This window comes from Odocoileus virginianus, chromosome 1 (assembly GCF_023699985.2).
Source record: "Odocoileus virginianus isolate 20LAN1187 ecotype Illinois chromosome 1, Ovbor_1.2, whole genome shotgun sequence".
In the NCBI taxonomy this organism is placed as follows: Eukaryota; Metazoa; Chordata; class Mammalia; order Artiodactyla; family Cervidae; genus Odocoileus; species Odocoileus virginianus.
Window position 1 is genome coordinate 95,653,245 of NC_069674.1, and position 20,946 is coordinate 95,674,190.

The 20,946-nt window shown below is 46.8% G+C and overlaps 1 protein-coding gene across 2 annotated transcripts in view; it reads right to left on the bottom strand.

Moving 5' to 3' along the window:
• The window catches only part of NXPH1 (neurexophilin 1), a 343,225-nt gene extending 322,948 nt beyond the window's left edge, over positions 1–20,277 (bottom strand). The window contains exons 1-2 of one of the 2 annotated variants that reach the window (XM_020888181.2): positions 18,529–20,277; positions 17,510–17,673 (exon numbers count right to left, since the gene is read on the bottom strand). In XM_020888181.2, the coding sequence (XP_020743840.1) occupies positions 17,510–17,563 (54 nt within the window). In that variant the 5' untranslated portion in view covers positions 17,564–17,673; positions 18,529–20,277. Of the gene's footprint in view, positions 1–17,509; positions 18,153–18,528 lie in introns of those variants that run through there. The other variant, XM_070471030.1, reaches the window with a different exon arrangement.
• Between the last annotated feature and the right edge of the window lie 669 nt (positions 20,278–20,946).

Sequence of the window (20,946 nt, forward strand, 5' to 3'; positions counted from 1 at the left end):
TAAAACATCTAGAGAAAAATGTCTCAAAAACACTGAGTGGGTTTGTCAGCATAGAAAACAAGGATTCAGAGAGGCAAACAGGGTGATGCATGCTCAGAACTCCCAAGGATAGGAAGACACAAGACAGGAAAAGGGAAACTTTGACTCTACTCTGCGCTCTGCTATGCCTCTTACGAAGTAACCCCAAAGTCAAATATATATACATACATATATATAAATGTGTGTGTGTTGTTTAGTCCCTAAGTTGTGTCCAACTCTTTTGCAACACAGGGACTATAGCTGGCCAGGCTCCTCTGTCCACAGGACTTCCCAGAAAAGAATACTGGAATGGGTTGCCATTTCCTTCTCCAGGGAATCTTCCTGGACCAGGTATTTAACCCATATCTCCTGCATTAGCAGGTGGATTCTTTATTGTTGAGTTACCAGGGAAACCATATGTATAAATGGCTTATATATATATATATATATATATATATATATATATATGAAGTTTTGTTGTTGTTCAGTCACTCAGTCCTGTCTGACTCTTTGCAACCCCATGGACTGCAGCACACCAGGCCTACCTGTCCCTCACTGTCTCCCAGAGTTTGCTCAAACTCATGTCTGTTGAGTCGATGAGGCCATCCAACCATCTCATCCTCTGTCGTCCCCTTCTTCTCCGGCCTCCAACCTTTCCCTGTATCAGGATCTATTCCAATGAGTCAGCTCTTCACATCAGGTGGCCAAAGTACTGGAGCTTCAGCTTCAGCATCAGTCCTTCTAATGAATATTCAGGATTGATTTCCTTTGGGATTGACTGGTTTGATTTCTTTATAGTCCAAGGAACTCTCAAGAGTCTTTTCCAACACCACAGTTTGAAGACATCAATTCTTCAGCATTCAGCCTTCTTTATGGTCCAACTCTCACATCCATACATGACCACTGGAAAAACCATAGCTTTGACTAAACAGCTTCAGAATATGTATGCATAAAGTTTTAGTTACCAGTTGGATTCTCCAGAGTTACCATAATGAAAGGAAAGTGGTCTGAATAGTACTTCAGATATTCTTCTCATAGCAAAAGGGCATTATCAACATGATCTTCTTGTTACAGTGAGTCTATTTCTTAAAGTTAACACTGGTAATGTTCAGTTTCTGGGCCCTGGACCAAAGCAATTCTCCATGCAGGTACCGCCCTGCAGGACCTGTGTGTGGCTAATAATCCAGTCCTTTTCTATCTGCTTTTTCCATGACTGTATAATACAAATATTTTTAATGTTACCAAATTTTTAAATAAAGAGTATGAGATACATTCCATGGAGCACATTATGGTAGTGAACTCTGCTTACCCAAGTTCATGAAGACCCTGAATGTCCCAGAAGAAACAAAGCATAAAAGATGGGAATGATTTTCTTGTCTAGTCAACAATATTTCCTAATCATAAGCCTTTCATAAAGACTTGTAATCAACCTTTCTCAGCTATTGAAGATTAAGTTGTATATAAGATGACCATATAATCTATTATGTATACCAAAACACTTTTGAAAGTAGTGAGAAGGTATTTTTGATATAGATGATAGGCATAAAACAAGACTGCCTCAAGCAAATGGGTATATTATCATCTTTGTCTTATGGCCTTGGTCATTGAATATTCATAATGTATCTACTTAGAGAATACTCATGACTAATACACTCTACAATTTAAAAAACAGTTGGAAGTTTTTGAAACAGAGAGATCTCAATTCATTATTCAAAAAGCAAAATAACCTCCCAAAGACAAAAAAACTTGTGATGACATTGGTCTGCTCATCTTACCAAAAATAATTTGTTCAGCTCAAGGTTAGTAAGAAAAAGGAACTCCTACTGCTGCTGATAAAGCCATCTGTGCTTCGGAAATGGCTGACAGGTGCCTCCAGAAGAAGCAATCAAAAGTCATTAACGATCAAAATCATGACAATTAAATACAAGGATCTATCAGAGTCTTATTATCCACATTTCAATGAAAAGAATTCAAACACCATCTCTCTCAAAAAAGCAGTTACTTTATGTTCAAGTCCATTGGTTGCACTCTGTTAGGAGGGTTCTCAAACCTCATTTCCTGACTGACCTACAAGGGAAGGAACAGCGATAATAATTAGAATAAGCTTGAGCCCTCAAAATTTTTCAAAAGCACGTTCTTCTCTCATTGCAGATTTTTCAGCCCGACTGTATTCTGAGAAGATTTGGCATTTTTAAAAGTTCAAAGTTGAAAGCCCACATTCTATAAATAAATCTACACTGAAGTGCTAAAAGGTTTATTTCTGATTTCTTATTTCACAAACTAGGAACTAAGTGTAAAAATATTGGGTCATAAAATGCTTAAAAAGTAGATTACTAGAAACTAATAGAATACATTATTATCTATTGAGCCAATGATGGGTCAAATGGCATTTTGAATCCTTGCAGAGAATATGAATATGACCTTCATGTATACCATTTACAGAAAGCAATTTTATTTACATTTTTAAATCCACATAAAGGTGAAGGATGATACAGCTGCAAAATGGAACATTTAATTTTTTTGCCCCAAGGCATAACTGAGCTCTCCCAAGGTCAAATGTAGTACAAGACTGAAATGAAGCCAGACTCTCTATCCTCATCTCACGCCAGAGGGCTTCCACTTTGGGCAGGAATATCTTGAATCTACTTTTATACTTCAGAAATAGAAAAATTCCTAAATTCAACATAGACTGAGTAATTCTATAAAATATTTTGTGGGCATTTTTCTATTTTACTTTTAAATCACATATCCAAGCCACAGTAAAAATGCCTATGCTAAGCTAGTTAAAGGTTTGGTGCTATCTTGACTGTAAGGTATTAAGCTAGACCAATTTTAAAAAGTTTCTTAGTTTGTATCAGTGTGCAAGGATTTTGCTTATAAAATAATATGGGAAATAATATAGGTTTGCATTCTCTATTGTACCTGACCAGCTGTCAGAAAAACAGGACTCTCAAGGATAAATGCCATAAGAAAAACTAGAATATACGCCTCATTAATACATGTGGTTGCATGCATGTGTGTGCTAAGTTGCTTCGGTCTTGAACAACTCTTTGGGACTCTATGGACTATAATCCTCCAGGCTGCTCTGTCCATGGGATTCTCCAGGCAAGAGTACTGGAGTGGGTTGCCATGTCCTCCTCCAGGGGATCTTCCTGACCCAGGAATCAAACCCACTTCTCTTGTACTGTCTCCTGCACTGCAGGTGGATTTTTTACCACTGAGCCACTGAGGAAGCCCAAGAATATTAACAGTACCTCATTGATAATAATGGTAGCCAGAGAACTAAATTTTTTAAAAAGCAATGCAAAAACCAGCCACAGTGCTTGGCTCAGGGTGTAACAGGAAAGGAGATTTTATCTTTTGCAGTCATCTCCACACCATCCCCACTCTCAAGTCAAATCTAAGACACAAAATACTGTCTCTTTGTAGGAACCCTTCCTGGGTACCCAGAACAATGCCTTGGAAGAAGGCATATGGCAGGCTACAGGAGATATTTTGAGCAGCATATGGGACGGGTGCTGTCTCTCATCCCACTAAGCTATTTCATCTAGTACTTCTGGGGGGGTTAATGTGCTACCACATTCAAGCGTGCAGCTAGAATGAACTTCAGAGCAGAAAAGCAGCTTGTATCCCCTGTCCAGCCGTCCTTGGACTTTAAAACCCAGTGGGCTGTACATTTGCATTACCTTGTATGCAAATTTTAAAAGAATGTCAAGTGTTAAAAGTAAATAAAAGCCAATAGTGTCCACAAATTAATCAATACTTAAAATTAGATCTTAATAACTCTCCACAGTGCTTGCCACCTAAAATTAAAACATCACAAGAATTCTCATTTCAATTGGGCAACCTGTTCATTGGGCCTGCCAGTGAATTGTCTCTTCATTTCTGTAAACACTTGGACAGCTGTTGTAGAAATGGCCATTTTCTTTTGTTTTAGTCACAATGGTTACTATTCCCATTAAATTCATAAGGCTTACTGGGCAGTCCTGGGCAAACTATACAGCAGTCAACCAGCTATAAGAGGGCAGCAAAAGATGGGCTCGGTCTTAGGGTCGAGATGTGTGTCATCCCTGGAACAGCTGTGCTGGGGGCATGGGAAGCTGGTTCATAAACCTTTCCCTCCTCCTTCTTCCTTTACTATTGATTTGCCACCGCTATGTGCCAGCCACCTTTCTAAGCTCTCTGTAGCACATTATTGAGGTTAATACTCAGTAACAACTCTGTGGAGTAGGAGGCAGTGTTAGCCTCATTTTACAGAATAGGTAATTAAGATTTGAGAGGTTAAAAAGTTTGCCCAAGGTCATAGAATTAAGAAAATACCTTGTCATTCTCTTTTCTTCTAATGGGGCTTTCCTGATGGCTCAGATGATTAAGAATCTGCCTGCAATGCAGGAGACCCAGGTTCACTCCCTGGGTCGGGAAGATTCCCTGGAGAAGAGAATGGCAACCCACTCCAGTATTCTTACCTAGAGAACTCCATGGGCAGAGGAACCTGGTGGGCTACAGTCCATAGGGTCACAAAGAGTCAGACACCACAGAGCGACTAACACTCTCACTTTTTCACTTTCTCCTAATAAGTATTTTATCAATACCTTTTCCCTTAAGCGGAGAAGGCAATGGCACCCCACTCCAGTACTCTTGCCTGGAAAATCCCATGGACGGAGGAGCCTGGTAGGCTGCAGTCCATGGGGTCACAAAGAGTTGGACATGGCTGAGCGACTTCACTTTCACTTTTCACGTTTATGCATTGGAGAAGGAAATGGCAACCGACTCCAGTGTTCTTGCCTGGAGAATCCCAGGGACGGGGTCGCACAGAGTCAGACACAATTGAAGTGACTTACCAGTTTCCCTTAAGCATTGAAGTGAGAGATAAGAGAGGGGAGAGAAAGGAAGAAGAGAGACCTGAATTGATTGAACAGGGCCTATTCCCTCTCTCCTGTGGCCCAGTCTTCACTGGGCCAGGAAGTGCCCTACTTTTTCATCATGAATTCAGTGTTGACACTGCATCAGTCAGTCAGTTCAGTAGCTTTTTGCGACCCTATGAACTGCAGCACGCCAGGCCTCCCTGTCCATCACCAACTCCCGGAGTCCACCCAAACCCACGTTCATTGAGTTGGTGATGCCATCCAGCCATCTCATCCTCTGTTGTCCCCTTCTCCTCCTGCCCTCAATCTTTCCCAGCATCAGGGTCTTTTCAAATAGGTGCCTGGATATCATCTGCCTAGTTTGCAGTAGTGGTCTCTGGGAGCATATCAGCCATCTTTGGGTACGTCGATTTTCTGTTAAAACTTCTCATTGTTTTCAACATTTGTCTGGGGGGCGGAGAGGGGAAACCATCAATCTGAGAAATATGCAAATCCATCTGGCCACACATGAATTAGAGCTGGTCTAATTGTGAACGATTTCAGTCAAGAATGCAAGGCAGGATTAAACATCTCAGGCCAAATCATTCACTTTTCATGCTTCCACACTCCAGAGCCTTTCAGCCTGAGAGCAGAGCTGCAGATCCGGAAACGGTGCTCAGCTCACATGTGCTGCTGCCAGATCTGCTTTAGTTTGATAATGGCGAGAGATGGTGGCTGCCTCTGGTACAGCTATTCATAACTCTGCCTTATTAAACCCAAAGAAGTAAGGTTGAAAATCTAACACAAGGCACTCATCATTCAATTACATATTTCTTGTGAAAGAGGCAAAAACTCTGCCATGTTCTGCAAAATCTCGACATCAATAGCAATTAAGTTTCACATCAAGACCAGAGAAATACTACACTAACTACACATGAATAACGTCTTTTCATATGCAGTGGTTTGCATCTTTCTCTGCATTTAATTCTGTAAGACAATAAATGATGGTACCCTGGTACAAAAAACTATTCACAAATTAATTGGAAAAAATATGTGAGTAAAGGTATTTTATATTTCCAAATTCAGAGACCATGTAGTCAGTCCTATTACCAACACCATAGCTGCTCCAACAACAAATCACAACTCATCATTCTACAATTCAGTTTTAGAATCAAACCTGGGATTAATTGTGGCATTTTCATTGAAAGATTCTCAAACAAAAAGTATAATGAATCTCATGTAATCCAACACATGTTTTAAAGAGTATTCCATCAAATATTGAGCAGCATTAGCAATGCATGTAGATGATTGGTAAACTGGAGAATTGTTTCTCATTTAGAGGAGATGTTAACACAGTAGTCTAGTGGCCATTTTCACAAGGAGGAAAAAAAAAGTATGACTATTCTAGAAGTTTACCCAGTAAACTCCTAGTGAAGTGGGGGGAAGGAGGAAGAAGATTTTGAAAATGTCACTATGCTTTCACGCTGTGTATAGTTAAATTCTCAGTTCAATAAGGTAGGAGGGAAAATAATGTTTCATTCCCCAAATGAAATGCACAGTAAGGAAAAAAATATCCATAGTGGGTCTTATGGCTTGTCTTTGAGATCACAAACCAAGTAACAGATTAAAGAAAAACGTCATCTTTAATATATGTTTGGAGGGAAAAAAGAATGAGGATCTCTCATTTTTCTAAATTTTGTCCACATGAATGAAAAACAAGAAGAGATTTATTTTAATAATTTCACTATATTCAGAAAGTCTATTTTTATGAAGTTTGATGCTAACTTAAAACATACTGCATAGAGCAGTTCAGTATCAGGCACTAGATTCCATTTTCTTACTCAAAAATGCATATAGAATATCCAGTTACACAATGCCAATAAGTATATGTTGATCATTTTAAACAAAACAAAAAGGCAATGTTGGAGGGTATTTTGTGTGTGTGTGTGCATGTGTGTGTGTGTGTATGTAACTCCATGGTAACTCATGGATCTCTTTGTAATCTACTAAGTCAATAAATGCATCTTTCCTAAAATTTCAATTATGTACTTCAATGTTGCCTTTGAACCTTATAATCAGTATCAAAACTGTCTAAGTACATAAAAGAAGAAGCTGCCTTAGGACTAGCACATCAGTGAACAAAGGTGAACAATAAATTTCCACCACATTGTCAAACTCACTCAAAACAAATATTTCACCGAACCATTTACAACTACTGATTGCACACCAAACCTGACTTTATATTCTTCCTATTTTAAATAGATATGATTTTTTACAAGGGCTTCACAAGTAAGAGCTTGTGAATGTAAAGCAGTCCATTAATTTTATATAAGCTGTTTTATATACCTGTGGGCCTCTAACAGCATTCAGCTACAAGGTTACAAGGAGAAGTATCATTTTCCAAAGTTCTGTTGGAGAGGTTGGCATATATATATACTTCACTAAAATTCCAGCTATCATGCCAATAGCTTTTCTTCACTCAAGCTGTGTTCATTCTACAGCTGAAAATACTGACACAAACGGGACGACAGTGCAGTACCAGGTACTAGATCCCTATCAAGGAAATGGTACTGTCAGACTCAAGTTGGAATTTCAAGTCCAATGACTTACAAAAAGAAAAGAATTCCCCGTTATAATTTTCCATGGACTCCTTCAAAGAACAGATGTACAGATGTATACCCAGTCTTGTTCTTACATGTGTAACTGTATTTAACCTGTACATAGAAAAGGCTCTTCTAAGCCAGGACCTTTTCACAAGACTTTCTATCATAATCTTTCTGGAAATAACTTATCTTAGAGAAGGAAATCTGTGCCTCCTTCCTTTTAGCCTAAGACTGTCAGTTTTATTAATACTCCTGTTGAGGTACAGAATGATGTCTCTATGCAGGCTCTGGAAGGCCCTATTGCTCTGTTTGTAAATGTGCAATGTGATGGGTCAGAGGCAGCAAGAAGCAGAAAATTGCAGGGCTTTGTAGCTGTGTCCAGCTAGCTGTGCAGCTCACCACATCATGCTACAATTTTGCCATGTTTAGCCTGGTATGTATTTCCAGCGAGTGGTTAGCCTGGCCTTTTTTTCCACTAAGTTAGTACAAGCTAATAAAGGTGTTTTTCACTTGATTGGGATCTCTCCTTAAACAGGCATGACTATGGGATAGGGTCTGGTTTCATAAAGACAGTCTTTTACCAGACTTGAGAAAAGTAAATTAAAAGGATATTTCTGTTAATTTCAAAGCAGGCTTATTACCTCAATATAAGCACTTCCTTAATTTTCCTTTCTCAGCAGGCTATATAAATATAAATAAAAAGGTCCTCCACTGGATTTATGTTACATACATCTCACAGAGTTTAATTATAAAGCCTCTGAAAATGAAGATGGTGGGGGAAAAGATGCCAATAAATCATATAGTCCTGGTATTGTGTTGGCTGGCTGTCTCTGCCCGCAAGGAAACAAAGACACTCAGTAGTCACAATATACCATGAAAAGCTGGGCTCTGAAGAAAAGAAAATCCCAGAGGAGAAGGATATTATTATTATTCAGTGACTGGAAGAAGTCTACAATTTTAAATTTTTTTCTTATCAATGTTATTATAAATGGCATTATAATTATCATAGTTTTACTGCAATTAAAGAGGTGGACTTAGAGGTTTCTTTTAAGGGCCACTCCCTATCTTCTCTGCAGCACTGATGTGCTAAAATAAGGGAAGGGCGGTCAGATGAAGACCAAGCACTTAAACACAGACACACACACACACACACACACACACACACACACCCCTCACTTTAAAGAACAGTGAAGACACTTGTACAGGAATACAAGTTTCGCCCCAGCAAGGGCCTACCAGAAAAGTCAGGCAACTCCTGAGAGTGAGAAAGACTGTGCGATGGACTGAGGGCTCCACGAAGGAAAAGGACGGCGGAAACGCTATGCAATCTAGGCAGGACCCTCAGCAGTTCAGCGACCTCAGTGAGGACGCGTGGGGCCCACTCCCACTCCTGGAAAACTGCGCCTCGCTGGCCTGCAGGCAAAAGGCCAGCATCTCACCTGGAGCAAGCAGAGGCCGTTCTCACTGGGGCCCTCGAGTATACCCTGGAGGCGTTATGCTTAAACCTTCTCTTCCCTTTCTATTCAATTTCCGACCTCTCTTCGCCTCCAGCTTCGTTCTCTCACGGGCTTCCATTTTTCCCAAGCTGGCTTCTCACCCGGGTTGATGGAGCACTACCTGCCAGACCGCTGCTCCTTTAATACTGCGGGGATTTGCAGAATCGAGCGTCCAGAAAGGATTGACTCTGACGCAAGGGGCGAGAGCAAAGGACGGGACTTCCCCGCCAACCTTCGCCTTTGACACAGAGAACCCCTAGCGCCAACGCTCGGTACTCTCCGGCTTATTTCTGGACCAAATCAACGTGTGACCGCCGCCGAGGAGGAACTGCGCGCACTTGAAGTGACGGCGGTGCCCGCTTTGGAGCGCTGTGGAAGGCCCCCGGGGAGCGTGCAACGGCAGCTGGAGCGAGGGGCCGAGGGGAGGGGAAGAAGAAGAGGGACGACGGCTGTGTATCCGTGTTTGAGGGGCTAGGGTTGGTAGGACGTTTGTTTGTTTTGCTAAGTAAATAAGGAGAAATTACCCCTCTCCCCATCCCGGATCTAATGATGATAGATTCCACGCTGCTTCAGGCCCCACGCCGGGGAGCCTAACCACGGAAAATAATGAGGCTACATCCCCATTCGTCTGCATTAAAGGCGAGCCAGGCACTTTCGATAGCAAATATATCGATTCCCTTGCTCCGGCCGTGGTTTCTCCTGCTCTCCGTAAATAATTACTGCTCCTTTGGAAATTCATAATAATTAGGACCCCTCGCCCCACCCCAACCGCGCTGCTTTTTAAAAGCGCACATCCTGGAGGGGGACTTGGGGGGACCTCAGCCGTGCTCCCCGCAGGTGGGAGATAAGGCAGGAATCACTTTTCCCCACTTGGTTTTATTCTTTCGAGACAGTTGATTCCCCTCCTCCTACCTCAGTTTCCTTTCTTTTACATTGTTAAAGACACAGCTCTACCTCACTGGATTCGCGTTTCTGTTTGGGAGGAGGGGTAGATTTAACAAAAGAGGGGCAAGGGAGGAGAAAGTGGAGGAAAAGAAGGAGTCATCTCCTTGGGGACAAATTCTGTGGCAAACGCGTGACGCCGCAACCACGGAGGGGGCGGGAGAGGGGGTGCTAACGAGAGGACCGCAAGAAGCCTCGGGGACCTAGCAATCGGAGCTTCAGTTCATTTCAGTTCAGTTCAGCTTAGTGCTCCCCAAAGACTGGGAGGGAGAGGCGGGTCGTTAAGGTCGCGACTGGGCGGTAGCAAGGAGTCCGCAGAAAGCGCCACTCTGCTTCAAGGGGCCGAGCCTGCGAGGCGGCTGGGAGCGTGGCCAGGCTGCGGGCCCCCGGCGGGGCGGAGCCTGTGGCGCTGTCCGCGGTCCTGAAGAATCGCTCTGCGGGCCGCGCTTGCCCAGCCGCAGGCCGCCGGCCACCGCCCCATTCACTCTCCGCTCTGCGGCCTCCCTTCCGAGAACCGCTGCAGTTCTGTCTGCTACCCCAGGAGCACCGAAGCTCGACAGCGTCGACGAAGAGCTCCCCAGATGCCACGCTTTGGTGTGAGAGCTTGGGGTCCAGATACGAGAGGGCTGCACCTGTGTTTTCATAAACCCTTGGGGACTGCTGGAGGTCACCTGAAGCTAAAAGCAAACAATAGAGCTCACAGCTGTGAAGGCGAGATTCCAACTGGGCAACTTCCCCGGCGTGAACACTCCGAGGCTTCAGTCGGAAGGCTGAGTTTCCGAGACGAGGGTACGAAGCCTACGTCGAAGGAAGTTTCTCGCTTCTAACTGTAGACGACTACTTGAAATGGCCTTGAAAATCAATGGGTGGGAAGGGGGTCTGAGACGAAGGGAGGAATATGTCAGGAGGACGCCCGCTCCCTCAGGTGGGGCGAAGGCGCGCAGCCTCTCTTTGCGCCCCTCGAGCCGCTGATTCGGATCCTTCCCGTCAGAATCCATTACGGTGGCGGGGATGATGGGGGAGACCTGGCCAGAGTCAGGTTCCGCAGGGACGAGCCGAGCCCCCAGGAGCCAGTTTCTAAGGAAACACTAGGTTTTTATAAGCAGCGATTTGTCTTATTGTAGGAGATAGAAATGGTACGTGAAAAGCCTCACTGGTTCCCATTCTCATGCAGATGAAGCGGTGAGCTGAGGTTGCGGCCTGCCTATCCCTCTCCCCACCTTATTTCCGGCTTGCGCAAGTAAAAAGCCCTCATTAATTTAAAGGAAGTAGGAGCCAGAGAAGGCTTTTCGCTAGCCGCGGCGGGAGAGACACTTGCACTCTGGCTGTTCCCGAGACCCTACAGCAGACACACACCAACGCCCCCACTCCGGGTGCCGCCTTGCCTTCCAATACCCCGATCCCCCGACCAGACGCCAAGGATCTTTCTGTGACAAAGGGATCCCGGGAAAGGGAAGTCTCTCCACCCCACCCCCACCCACCCCCTGCCAGCCCCCACCTCGGTAGTAAACAAAATACACTGGGGAAAACTGTTTACACAGGAAGTAATTAGGTTTTCAGCCCGCAGCTGAATCGCGGCGAGCTCATTAGAAGTTTAAACAACAGCCAGCAACCCGCGAGGGTAAGGCAGCAAACTTGGAAAATGCGCACACGCGCTCCTGGGCGCGCCGAGGAGCTTGAAGAAGCCGCCGGTATATATCATCTCAATAAAAAGCCACTCTTGGAAAGCTTGCATAGTAATTGAGACGGGCGCTCTTTCCTGATCTGGGTTGGCATTTTCTCATCTTGAGCTGACAGAGCCAACTCAGGAAATTGCCAGTAATATTCATCTGGGGAGCACTTTCATTAAACGTAATTCATTCGACTTTCACAATAAATTGAGTGACATCCTTACAGCGGAACCTTTTTATCCTTGATTAAGTGCTTGCCAAGCTTTGGTTCCCACTTTATTGTCACATTCCTTCAAGCGGAGTCGTCAACATGCCAATCGGCAGCAGAAAAATGCGCGCGCGCGTGTTTACCAAGCTCCGGGAGGGGGTAGTGCTGACTTAGAGAAAAAGCTCTGGTCGCGAGCTTGAGCAGCGGATAAATCAAGATCGCAACTTCCTGCAAACAGTAGGCAGGACAGGCTAGAAGAATGTAGGGGGAGGCGAGGGAGCAGACCCGACCGGCCACCCAGCGGCTCCTGCAAGTCGCTGACCGGACGGCCTGACTCTTCCACCTCTCCCTATTAATTTAAATGGTGAGGACCCGTTAAGGTCTTGGAATGAGATCTGAAGCTCTTATAGCACAGAGTTGCTTTAAGGGAACTTTCCTGAATCTGAATCGAACCAGACCTAGACATTGTTTTAAAAAAAAAAAAAAAAATCTGAAGGTACACTTCCTAACTAGTCACCTGAGAGCAGGCAAACTTTCATAGCTTCCATCAGCTTTTTTTATGGCCAGAAGAGTGCAAGAAAGAAGATTCCCTTTTGATATTAAGGATTCCCTTAATACCACCTCCAGAACAGTCAAACTCACTGAGAGCTTTCCAGACCCGGGAATCCCAAACAAGGCTGACAAGTACCTGGGTATTTCAGAACTAGATGAAACCAAGAAGGCATCCCTCTGCCAATGCCTGGCCCCTTCTCCCCCACCCCTTATAAAAACCAAAGCCCAGAAAATTGCTTATTTGAAAAGGCAATATCCAAATGCTTTCATCACTCAAATGCCCTCTTGAAAATATTGTCGCCGGTTGTTATTACCAGAACAATACTGTCAATTTCTGTAGTCTACAGGAAATCTTCCCTCAGATAGAAAAGTAAGACAGTGGGCACCTATCTCAAAAAAAAAAAAAAAAAAAATCAACCAATCTCCCTGCCACCTGATAGATTTTCATCCAGACAACACTTTCATTAAGGAGGAAATAGCCATCAACAATTTGAAGCCAAATGGAAATCAACTTCACACAAAGAGGAGCCACGAACTTAATGGCTTTCTGGGGAAATATTGCTGAGGAAGTTGGAGCAATTCTAGTTCTCTCCTTCTAATACTGAAAGCGGTTTCTCCAAAGCTGTCAGTGGAAGGCCCCAGACCACTCTCATCCTCCTGGAAGTGAGCAGAAGTGCGACCAGCCAGGCGCTTTCCACACACCCAGGGAGCTGTTCTGCTGATCAGTGGAGAGTTGAATATTTCAGGGAAACACCTGGAACAGTAACACCTCCTCCTCTTACAGAGCCCTGGAACAGGCCTCGAGACTGATGGATTCTCATTTTGTGCTGCTGGGGGACAGGCTCCTTCACAAAGCTGGGTTTAACCCAGTATGGGGAAGGCTCAACTAGTGAGAGCACAAGAGTCAGGAAATTCAGTGGAGTTGGGTAACTCACAGCACTGCCTTCAAGAACTGGCCTAAACAGAGAACACTGAATTGCCGCTGTGAGGGGTTAATGGGCTTCTCTTTTCAGGAATAAGCAGAAATTAACTAAAATGTTCAGTGGGCAGCTGGCTTAATTTTCAAAGGATGGGAAATACATATATCTAGTCCAAAGGACAAGCATTGGTGGTCTCTTTCCTGCTAATTTTCCCTTAGTTTCCACATTTCTTAACAGCCATCTTCATAAAGAGTGGAATTCACCCAAACAGTCTGGCTTCTAACAGTGTAGAGGTAGCATTCCATAAACATATTAACCACACTTTAACCTCTATTAAACAACTGGCATGGAATTCATATTTTAAGATACCCTAAATTCGAGGGAATAGATGAATCAGAATGGTTTTTTAAGCACAAGTTTTAGAAAGAACTTCCCATTTTTTGGCCTTTCTTGGTTAAAAAGCAACTAAATCATTAGCAAATTTATTTCCTACAAGAAATGGTGGAAAGCAAATTGGGAGGACAAGGGAACTCTTCTCAGAATAGACTATGGATATTTGACTTGATCACAGGAACATCATTCAACCTCTGGTCAGAATCTAGGATTCAGTTTCTGAGTAAATTTTTTGTTACCATGCCCTGGGAGTGCTCATTAGACTTAATTCTTGACTCTGAAAACTGTCACAGGTGAGCCCCAAGCAGGACCCCTCTGACTTTTGCTGGGAGGTGCCCTCCCTGTGTGACCATACCTGTCCTTCAGCTCACAACTCAACGGAGGACCTACCCCCATTCTTCACAGTCAGAAACCACATTTCCCTAGATTATTCAGGATGTGCTTCAATTCTGTTAAAATGCTATTGTCTGTTACCCCATTATATCATACTGAACATATTCTGGAATCAGTCCAGAACTGACAGGAGAATAGAGACTGCAGGACTTTTTTATTTTTAACAAGTATTGTTACACTATAGGTGCCTCTCCTGCTAACTTCAGATTTTTAAATCTGCAATTCAATAACATTCAGTAAACAGAAGACTTCCTTGTCTCTATCTTAAAAAAAAAGAAAAAAAAAAGATTTCCTAATTCCCTGCATTTATGGCTGGAGTTAACCCTGTGGTGACTTTTGAGTATTCTAGCTAATATGCTTCAGAAGGTAACTTTACAGATACATTTCTAATTAACTTCCCATTGCAGTAGTACTAAAATAAGCTTCTCATTTTAAACAGGACAGGCTGATCTCTCACAACACAAAAAGACTGAAAATATTCAACCTAGAACAGGCATTCAAAGAACCTGGGCCAAGAAACATACTCTGAGAACATTCACCTAAATACAAGCAGGGAACTGTAGCTTAAATATGGAACACCGAGCTGCTGGTTAGAGAACTGTTTTTCATTTTCAATAAATCTCCCCAAATTTGGGAGTATTTAAGGCATATCTCTCTATATAAGAAGAAACCTAAATACTGTTGTACAGGAGATACCTAAACAAATCCTACTACCTAAACATAATGTGTGACTATTTCTTGGGAAATATAACTGGGTTTCGAGGGTCTTAAAGAGAAAGGTGCACAGTAATATCAGCTATGAGATAAGGTACAAACGGTGCCCCTGTCACTTAACTTGCTGTGTGAGTCCATAAAGACACACAAAAAATTATTCATTAAACTCCTCCCTGGATTGTGCCAATTCAAGGGGAAAAATAAAATTATGTTTATGCCACCCCTGACTTTTTGGAGTGCAACTTGAAGCATTTCCCAACAACCTGCAGGCATCTATTGCAGTTTCTTACAGAGGTCTGGGCTGTTGTGGGGTGTGACTACTAACAAATGATAGATTCAGTTACTGTACCTGCTATTTAATAAAATAGATGGAGAGAGAAGCTTTGACCACTACTTGGTCCTCCTCGTTGCCCTAGAGGTTTAATCAAGGGTTATCACTTATTTACTTGCCTAAAGCCATTCTGTTCTGACTGCCCAATTCACCCTTCTAAATTCATTTTCATGGGAAAAACCAGCTTCTTGCTCCTCTAGGAAAACCGCTCCGGATTTTGCCGACAAATAACCATGGGACTACAATCCCTGGAAACACTGCCTCGGGTCACAGCCACCAGCCTTTTGTTTTTCGTGGTTTCTAATCCCCGACACACAAAACAACTTTAGATCCAAGAGGAAAAGAATGGACTTCTAAATCGCCTTCTCTATTTTATTGTTCACATTTTGTATGGTTTTGAGTGAAACTGGAAAAATTGTCTCCTTCCTCTGTGTTGCCAAAAGGCATTCAGGTAATGAAGTCTGTAACTAAACGGTAATTGAATCAGCATAATTTGCACACTGAATGGTTTTCAAATGCTCCCAGTTTACAATTAAAGGAGAATTAATGCGCTTGTTGTTGAGAACGCAGAGCATTAGAATAAATCCAGCACTGTTGTTGTAATGAGTGGAAAACGGTTTAACTGCCAACAAACACATTTAAAATTTAACACAACGTATTGATTTCACTTCTGCTTTTGATAGATTATTTTCCAGACTATCGAAATACTTGCTCCAAGCAATAAACTGCACCACAGCCGCGAGCTTTTGCCTTGCGTGCGTGAGCACAGTTCAAGGACGGAGGAACAGTCCGGAGGTTCAGGTCTGGCGCAAAGGTATGCAGAGGAGAGGGGCAGGAGGGTTTCCACGGTCGAGGGAATCCTTCATATTACCCCCTCGGTCGCTTTCACTTTGCGGTCCCTCCCCTTTCTTTCAATAAACAATTCCTGGGTTTCCTTAGGCCAAACTTTCTGCCCTGCATCTCTAAGCTCTCAATGTCAGAGGGTTTACTGGACACAGGTGGGGGCAAGATGGATTGAAGATGAGAAAGGGGAAGGACACTTTTTGCATTCTGTCTGCGTTTCAGCCAGGGAAGTCACAGACTTCGGTGACGGAGTCAGAAAGGCCGTTCTTTGGGATTGGCTGCCCCAGCTTTCACCTGTTTACCCCAAGGTGTCCTGTAGGCGAGGACACTGATGCGCAGCGCCCTCTGGCGTCCGCGGCTGCCATGGTCAGGCGATAAAGGTGCAAAGACAGACATTGACGGTTCTTGGATTCAAGCTGAAACACCCTCACATTCATATTCACACACGTATACTTACACACTCATTAGCATACAGAGAGTTCACTCGACTGGCAGCCCTGAAGTCACAGGCACCAAGACCACGGTTGGGAAAGGCTCTCTATTGCAGGGATAGCAACCCTTTTGCACCCAGGATTGTGGGTTCCGAAGCCCTTGGGATTAAGGAACGGCAATACTCACTCCGTTCACCATGCAACCCATCGGGCCTCCGCAGGGCTTCTCGCCCCTAGCCAGAACACACAGAGCCCTCCGCGTGCTCCTGCGGCCCAGAGGTGGGTTATGGAGTTCCGTGCCCTCGGCACACAACTTCACCAGCAGGATAAGATGGCCCCTGGCCCTCCCTGAAGCCAGACCCCAGAAACTGCGCTCTGGGTCTTGGCTCCAGGCGGTACCCACAGCTACCAAACTACCCATCCACCACCACCACGACAGAGTGCTTCCCTCTAAGCCCCCGCCCCATGACAACCCCAGTTCCAACAGTGTGCAAAGTCCAGACCCCAGAAAACTCGGCTCAGGGAGGACTAGGCAGTATTTGCTCCCTAGTGACAAGGTCTGCCAGTCCCTAATAAGGGGCCCAGCACTGGAACTGGGGTACTAGTGGAAAGGAGAGACTGGGAGGAGAAGGAGGGGGAGCCTTTATATGTTTGCTGGAGCATCTCGGACTTAACTGTCTGAACGCTTGTGGTCTTCCTGTCTGACAGCTATACTTGCCCCGTCTGAACCCGCAAGCCCAATAAAGTTGCCCGCACTTCTTTACGTGCCACATCGCCAAGCTGCGGGTTAGGCGGATGGATTTACCTTCAAAGGCTCTGGATGAACTACTGAGAGTTCCCTGTCTTCCACCCCTTCTCTTTGCCATCTCTCCCCATAAAGCATCCCGTCCAGCTATCTCCTCGGTTTCTGGGTGTCTAGGGCGCCCTGCACACGATTTAGAATCAGGCACAGAAGAGGGTGTACCGGAGCAGGAAACCCCAGAAAATCCCACAGGGATCCAGACACCAGCTTGCCAAAGTTGTCTCAACACCGTCGCTAGGAACGCCGCTCCCGCTGAACTGACGGTCTCACCCTCCTCCCGCGCGCCCCCAGTTGCCTGGCCTCGCGACCAGGGTGGGATGGAGGGGGTGCGGGATTGGCAGAGACTTACCAAGTAGACGGTGGGCTGCAGGAGGAGAAGCACGTACCAGCACGCAGCCTGCATCCTCCCGCGTCTCAAACTTCCTCGGCGGTGCCTTCGCTGAGTCTTTGTTCCTTCACAAACATAGATCCACCTGACATCCACTTTACAGAGCCAGGAGCGCTCTCAGCAGCCTAGATACAAATGAAATTAGACATCCCATGACCACGCGGGCAAGGTTAGGCTTGGCGACCAAGCGGGGAAAGGGGGTCGTGGCGCGAGGGGTGGACCAAAAAACCCGGAGGTGGGGGAGGCAGGAGAAATGCAAAAGCGAGTAAATCCGGCGCCTGAAACCCGAGAGCGCGCCGTCGTCCGCAGGCAGGCGGGCAGGAGGCTTGGAGGTGGAGGGGTTCCTTGCACCCTACGCTCCTCGGGTGCGAGCTCCCGGGCGGTGGAGCCGGGAGGTGACGGGGCACACGGACCGCGTGCAGGCTGGTTCAGAGCCCAAGCCTCTCTGTCAGCAAGACCTGCCCGTGTTTGATGACCGGGCGGCTCGGACTAAAGGCGGCGGCTGGTTCTTCGCCAGCCCTGGCAGTGCTCACACACATCCACACCAGCAGAGAGAGACGGAGAGAGAAAGAGAGAGGGAGAGCGAGCGGGCGAGACTGAGCGACAGGGGCGTGGGGAGAAGACGGGGTAGGTAGAGCTGCCCAGGATTAGGTGCTGGGTATCTCCGCGCGTTTGGTGCGGTGGGGGTGGGAAAAGGGAATGCAATTTGCATACAGGAAAGCCAGGCTCAGTTTACCCATTCGAGCGCCGGGTACACACAGAGATAACACGCGCACACACACGTACTACTTTTTTCGAGGCAAGGGGCACAGCCAGTTGCTAACTTCTAGAGCGGAAGCCTGCCCGGGTCTGTAAGGGTCACCGCCAGGCGCACTCCGTCTCCCAACCAGTGGCTCTCCTCGCCGCCCCTTCGTGCTGCCCCATCACCCCACCCCAAGATATTCCCCCATATCTGGACTGTGAGAGCCAAGGGTACGTACCGCACAGGACTGGGGGCGAATACAGCGAGCAGGGACCGCTCTGGGAAGGCTCCATGGAGGAGCTAGCTACTCGGGCCTGGCGTCTCCGGCGCCCCGGACATGCCCTCCCTGGCGCTTCATCTCCACGCTCGGGCGCGGACCGGTCCCGCTGCCTCGTTCACCTTCGGCGGAGTCGGCGTCCCAGTGCCCGGGTCGCGCTTAGGCTCGGTTCCGCGCGAGCCTAGGCTTGGCACAGTTGGATTCACGGTGCTGGAAACTTAAGAGGCAAGAGAGGGAGGGGGAAGTAGAGGAGGAAAGAGAGGAAGGGAGAAAGGGAGGGAGAAGAGAGGGAGGGTGGGGAGCGAATGCGTCCGGCTCCGGCAGGCACCGGAGGGAGGACGGGACTGCCCGCGCTGGCTCTGGGACAAGCAGTCCAAGGCGCCCTGCTTCCCGAGGCTGCCGAAGGATGGTAGAAGTGACTTAAGGGGAAGAGACTGGGCAAGTCCTCAGGACTTGAACTTGAGCGATAAGACGCTGGCCTTTCGGAAGAAAAAAAAGCCACACAGAAGGCGCAAGCAGTCGGAGTTTCTGAGGAGGGGGTGGGGCGGTAGGAGCCTGTAGGATCCTGGCTCATCCGCGGCTGCACCTCCGCGTGACGCGGAGAAGCCCGAAAGCCACTCCGGAGCGGAGTCGCGGGCTCCGGCCGCGGTCCTGCCCGACCACTGGGGGACGCTCTGGAGCGCGCGGGCGTTCTTGGCGCCGGTGCCCCGCTGCTTTCTCCGCAGGTTCGCCGCTCGGCTCGCCTACCCTCCTGACTCAGGCAGTGACATCGGCACGTGGGCGAACGACTCCTCGGAGACCAATTAGTACCCCGTGCACACCGATCCCGCTCCCAGGCTCTCGGCGGGCCAGGCCCGCTGGGAGAAGTGGCTCTTAGGTGTCTCTGGTGGCCGCAGTGCCCCCTTTCCCCCGGGGGGGGGGCTTGAGGAGGACCGCGACTGCCAGAGGAGTGGCGGGAAGCGTAGCCAGGCGGTGCGGAGGGAGGAGGGTGCAGGTCTGCCCGGCCCGCCCTGAGCGCCTGAGCAGGGCACCGCGGACCTGTGGCTGGGAGCCCCAGGACCCGGGCGCTGCGGACCGCCAGCCATTCAGCGCGCGGCCGCAGAGAGGACTGGGCGACCTTGCGCTCCACTCCTCGTCGCGGGCTGGGCAAGCGAGAGGAAGGGGTTGGGGGTGGTCTCGGAGGGGAGGTGGGGTGAAGCTTGGAGCGTTTGCCACTTCCCTCGCTGCTGATACCTCTTCCTCAACCAGTATTTCCCAGTCTCCGACTCTGCTCTGACTCCCACTGACACTGTTTTTCCTCATATCTCCCTTGCTGTCTCTGCTTTCACGATTTTTTCTGTCTCCTCTGTTATTCTTGTACTCTATGCCTGTCCCTCCGTGTCTTTCTACCCCTTTCTGGGTCTCTCTCAGGATTTCTGACTCTCTCCTCTTCTGTATATGCGTCTCTACCTCACCCTCTCCATTCCCTCGTCTTCTCCCCTTCACCCTGTCCATCGCACTCGTTCAGATCAGCTTCGACCATGTCCGGTGACATCCTAGGACCAGGCCCTCTCTTGCCAGTGGGGCCTCCAGCACCTCCTCAAGGGGTCCAGACTCGGTCCGCTAGTCCAAGTGCGCCTGGGGACATTTTTCTTCCTCCTACCTCGCCTGCTACCTCTCCAAGCCTACCAAGTCACTGGTGCCCGGCCTGGAAAGGTGCTCTCTGAAGGATAACAATTCGATGTAAGTGTTGGTTTGAAATTTGCCTTAGGAACCCTAGTTAGTGACCATCAAAATGGAATCGTGATTTTTAATGAGTCTCTGATTCTCATTTCCTGGATGCCTCGGGCTCTAGTGTTCCGGCTCAGGTCAGTCAGGGCCCAGACCCAGTGTACCCTCTACACAAGAGGCCTCCCAGGACTGCAGGCTGAGTTCCCCTGGGGAAAGCTGGTAACCCCTCACCCCCCAAAACAGCAGTGACAATCAGCAAAACTGCCCTCTCCTAGAGCAACCCAGAAGGAGGCTCACTGATACCTTGTCCTGGAAGCAGGCCTCTAGTTTAGATCCCTGCTGTAGGACATACCTGCCAGGCACTTCCTGGCCTACACTCCCCCTTCCAAGCTAAAAATAGCTCTTTAAAGAGCAAGCTCTTCTACTCTGGGAAGTTGTTCACTGCCTCTGTGACCTCTTGGAATTCATTGGGGCATATGCAGAGTAAAGTGGTGAAGCACATTTTCTAATTGGGACTCTGAAAATGCTCTTTCGAAAAAGATACACATTTATATATAGCATAGTTGCAATGTTATCTTGGCTATCTTCACTTACTAGGTTTTTCATGCTCTTAAAAAGTTTAAGGAAGAAAAATAAGCACCCATATTTGAGGCTGTAGGGCCAGAGCAG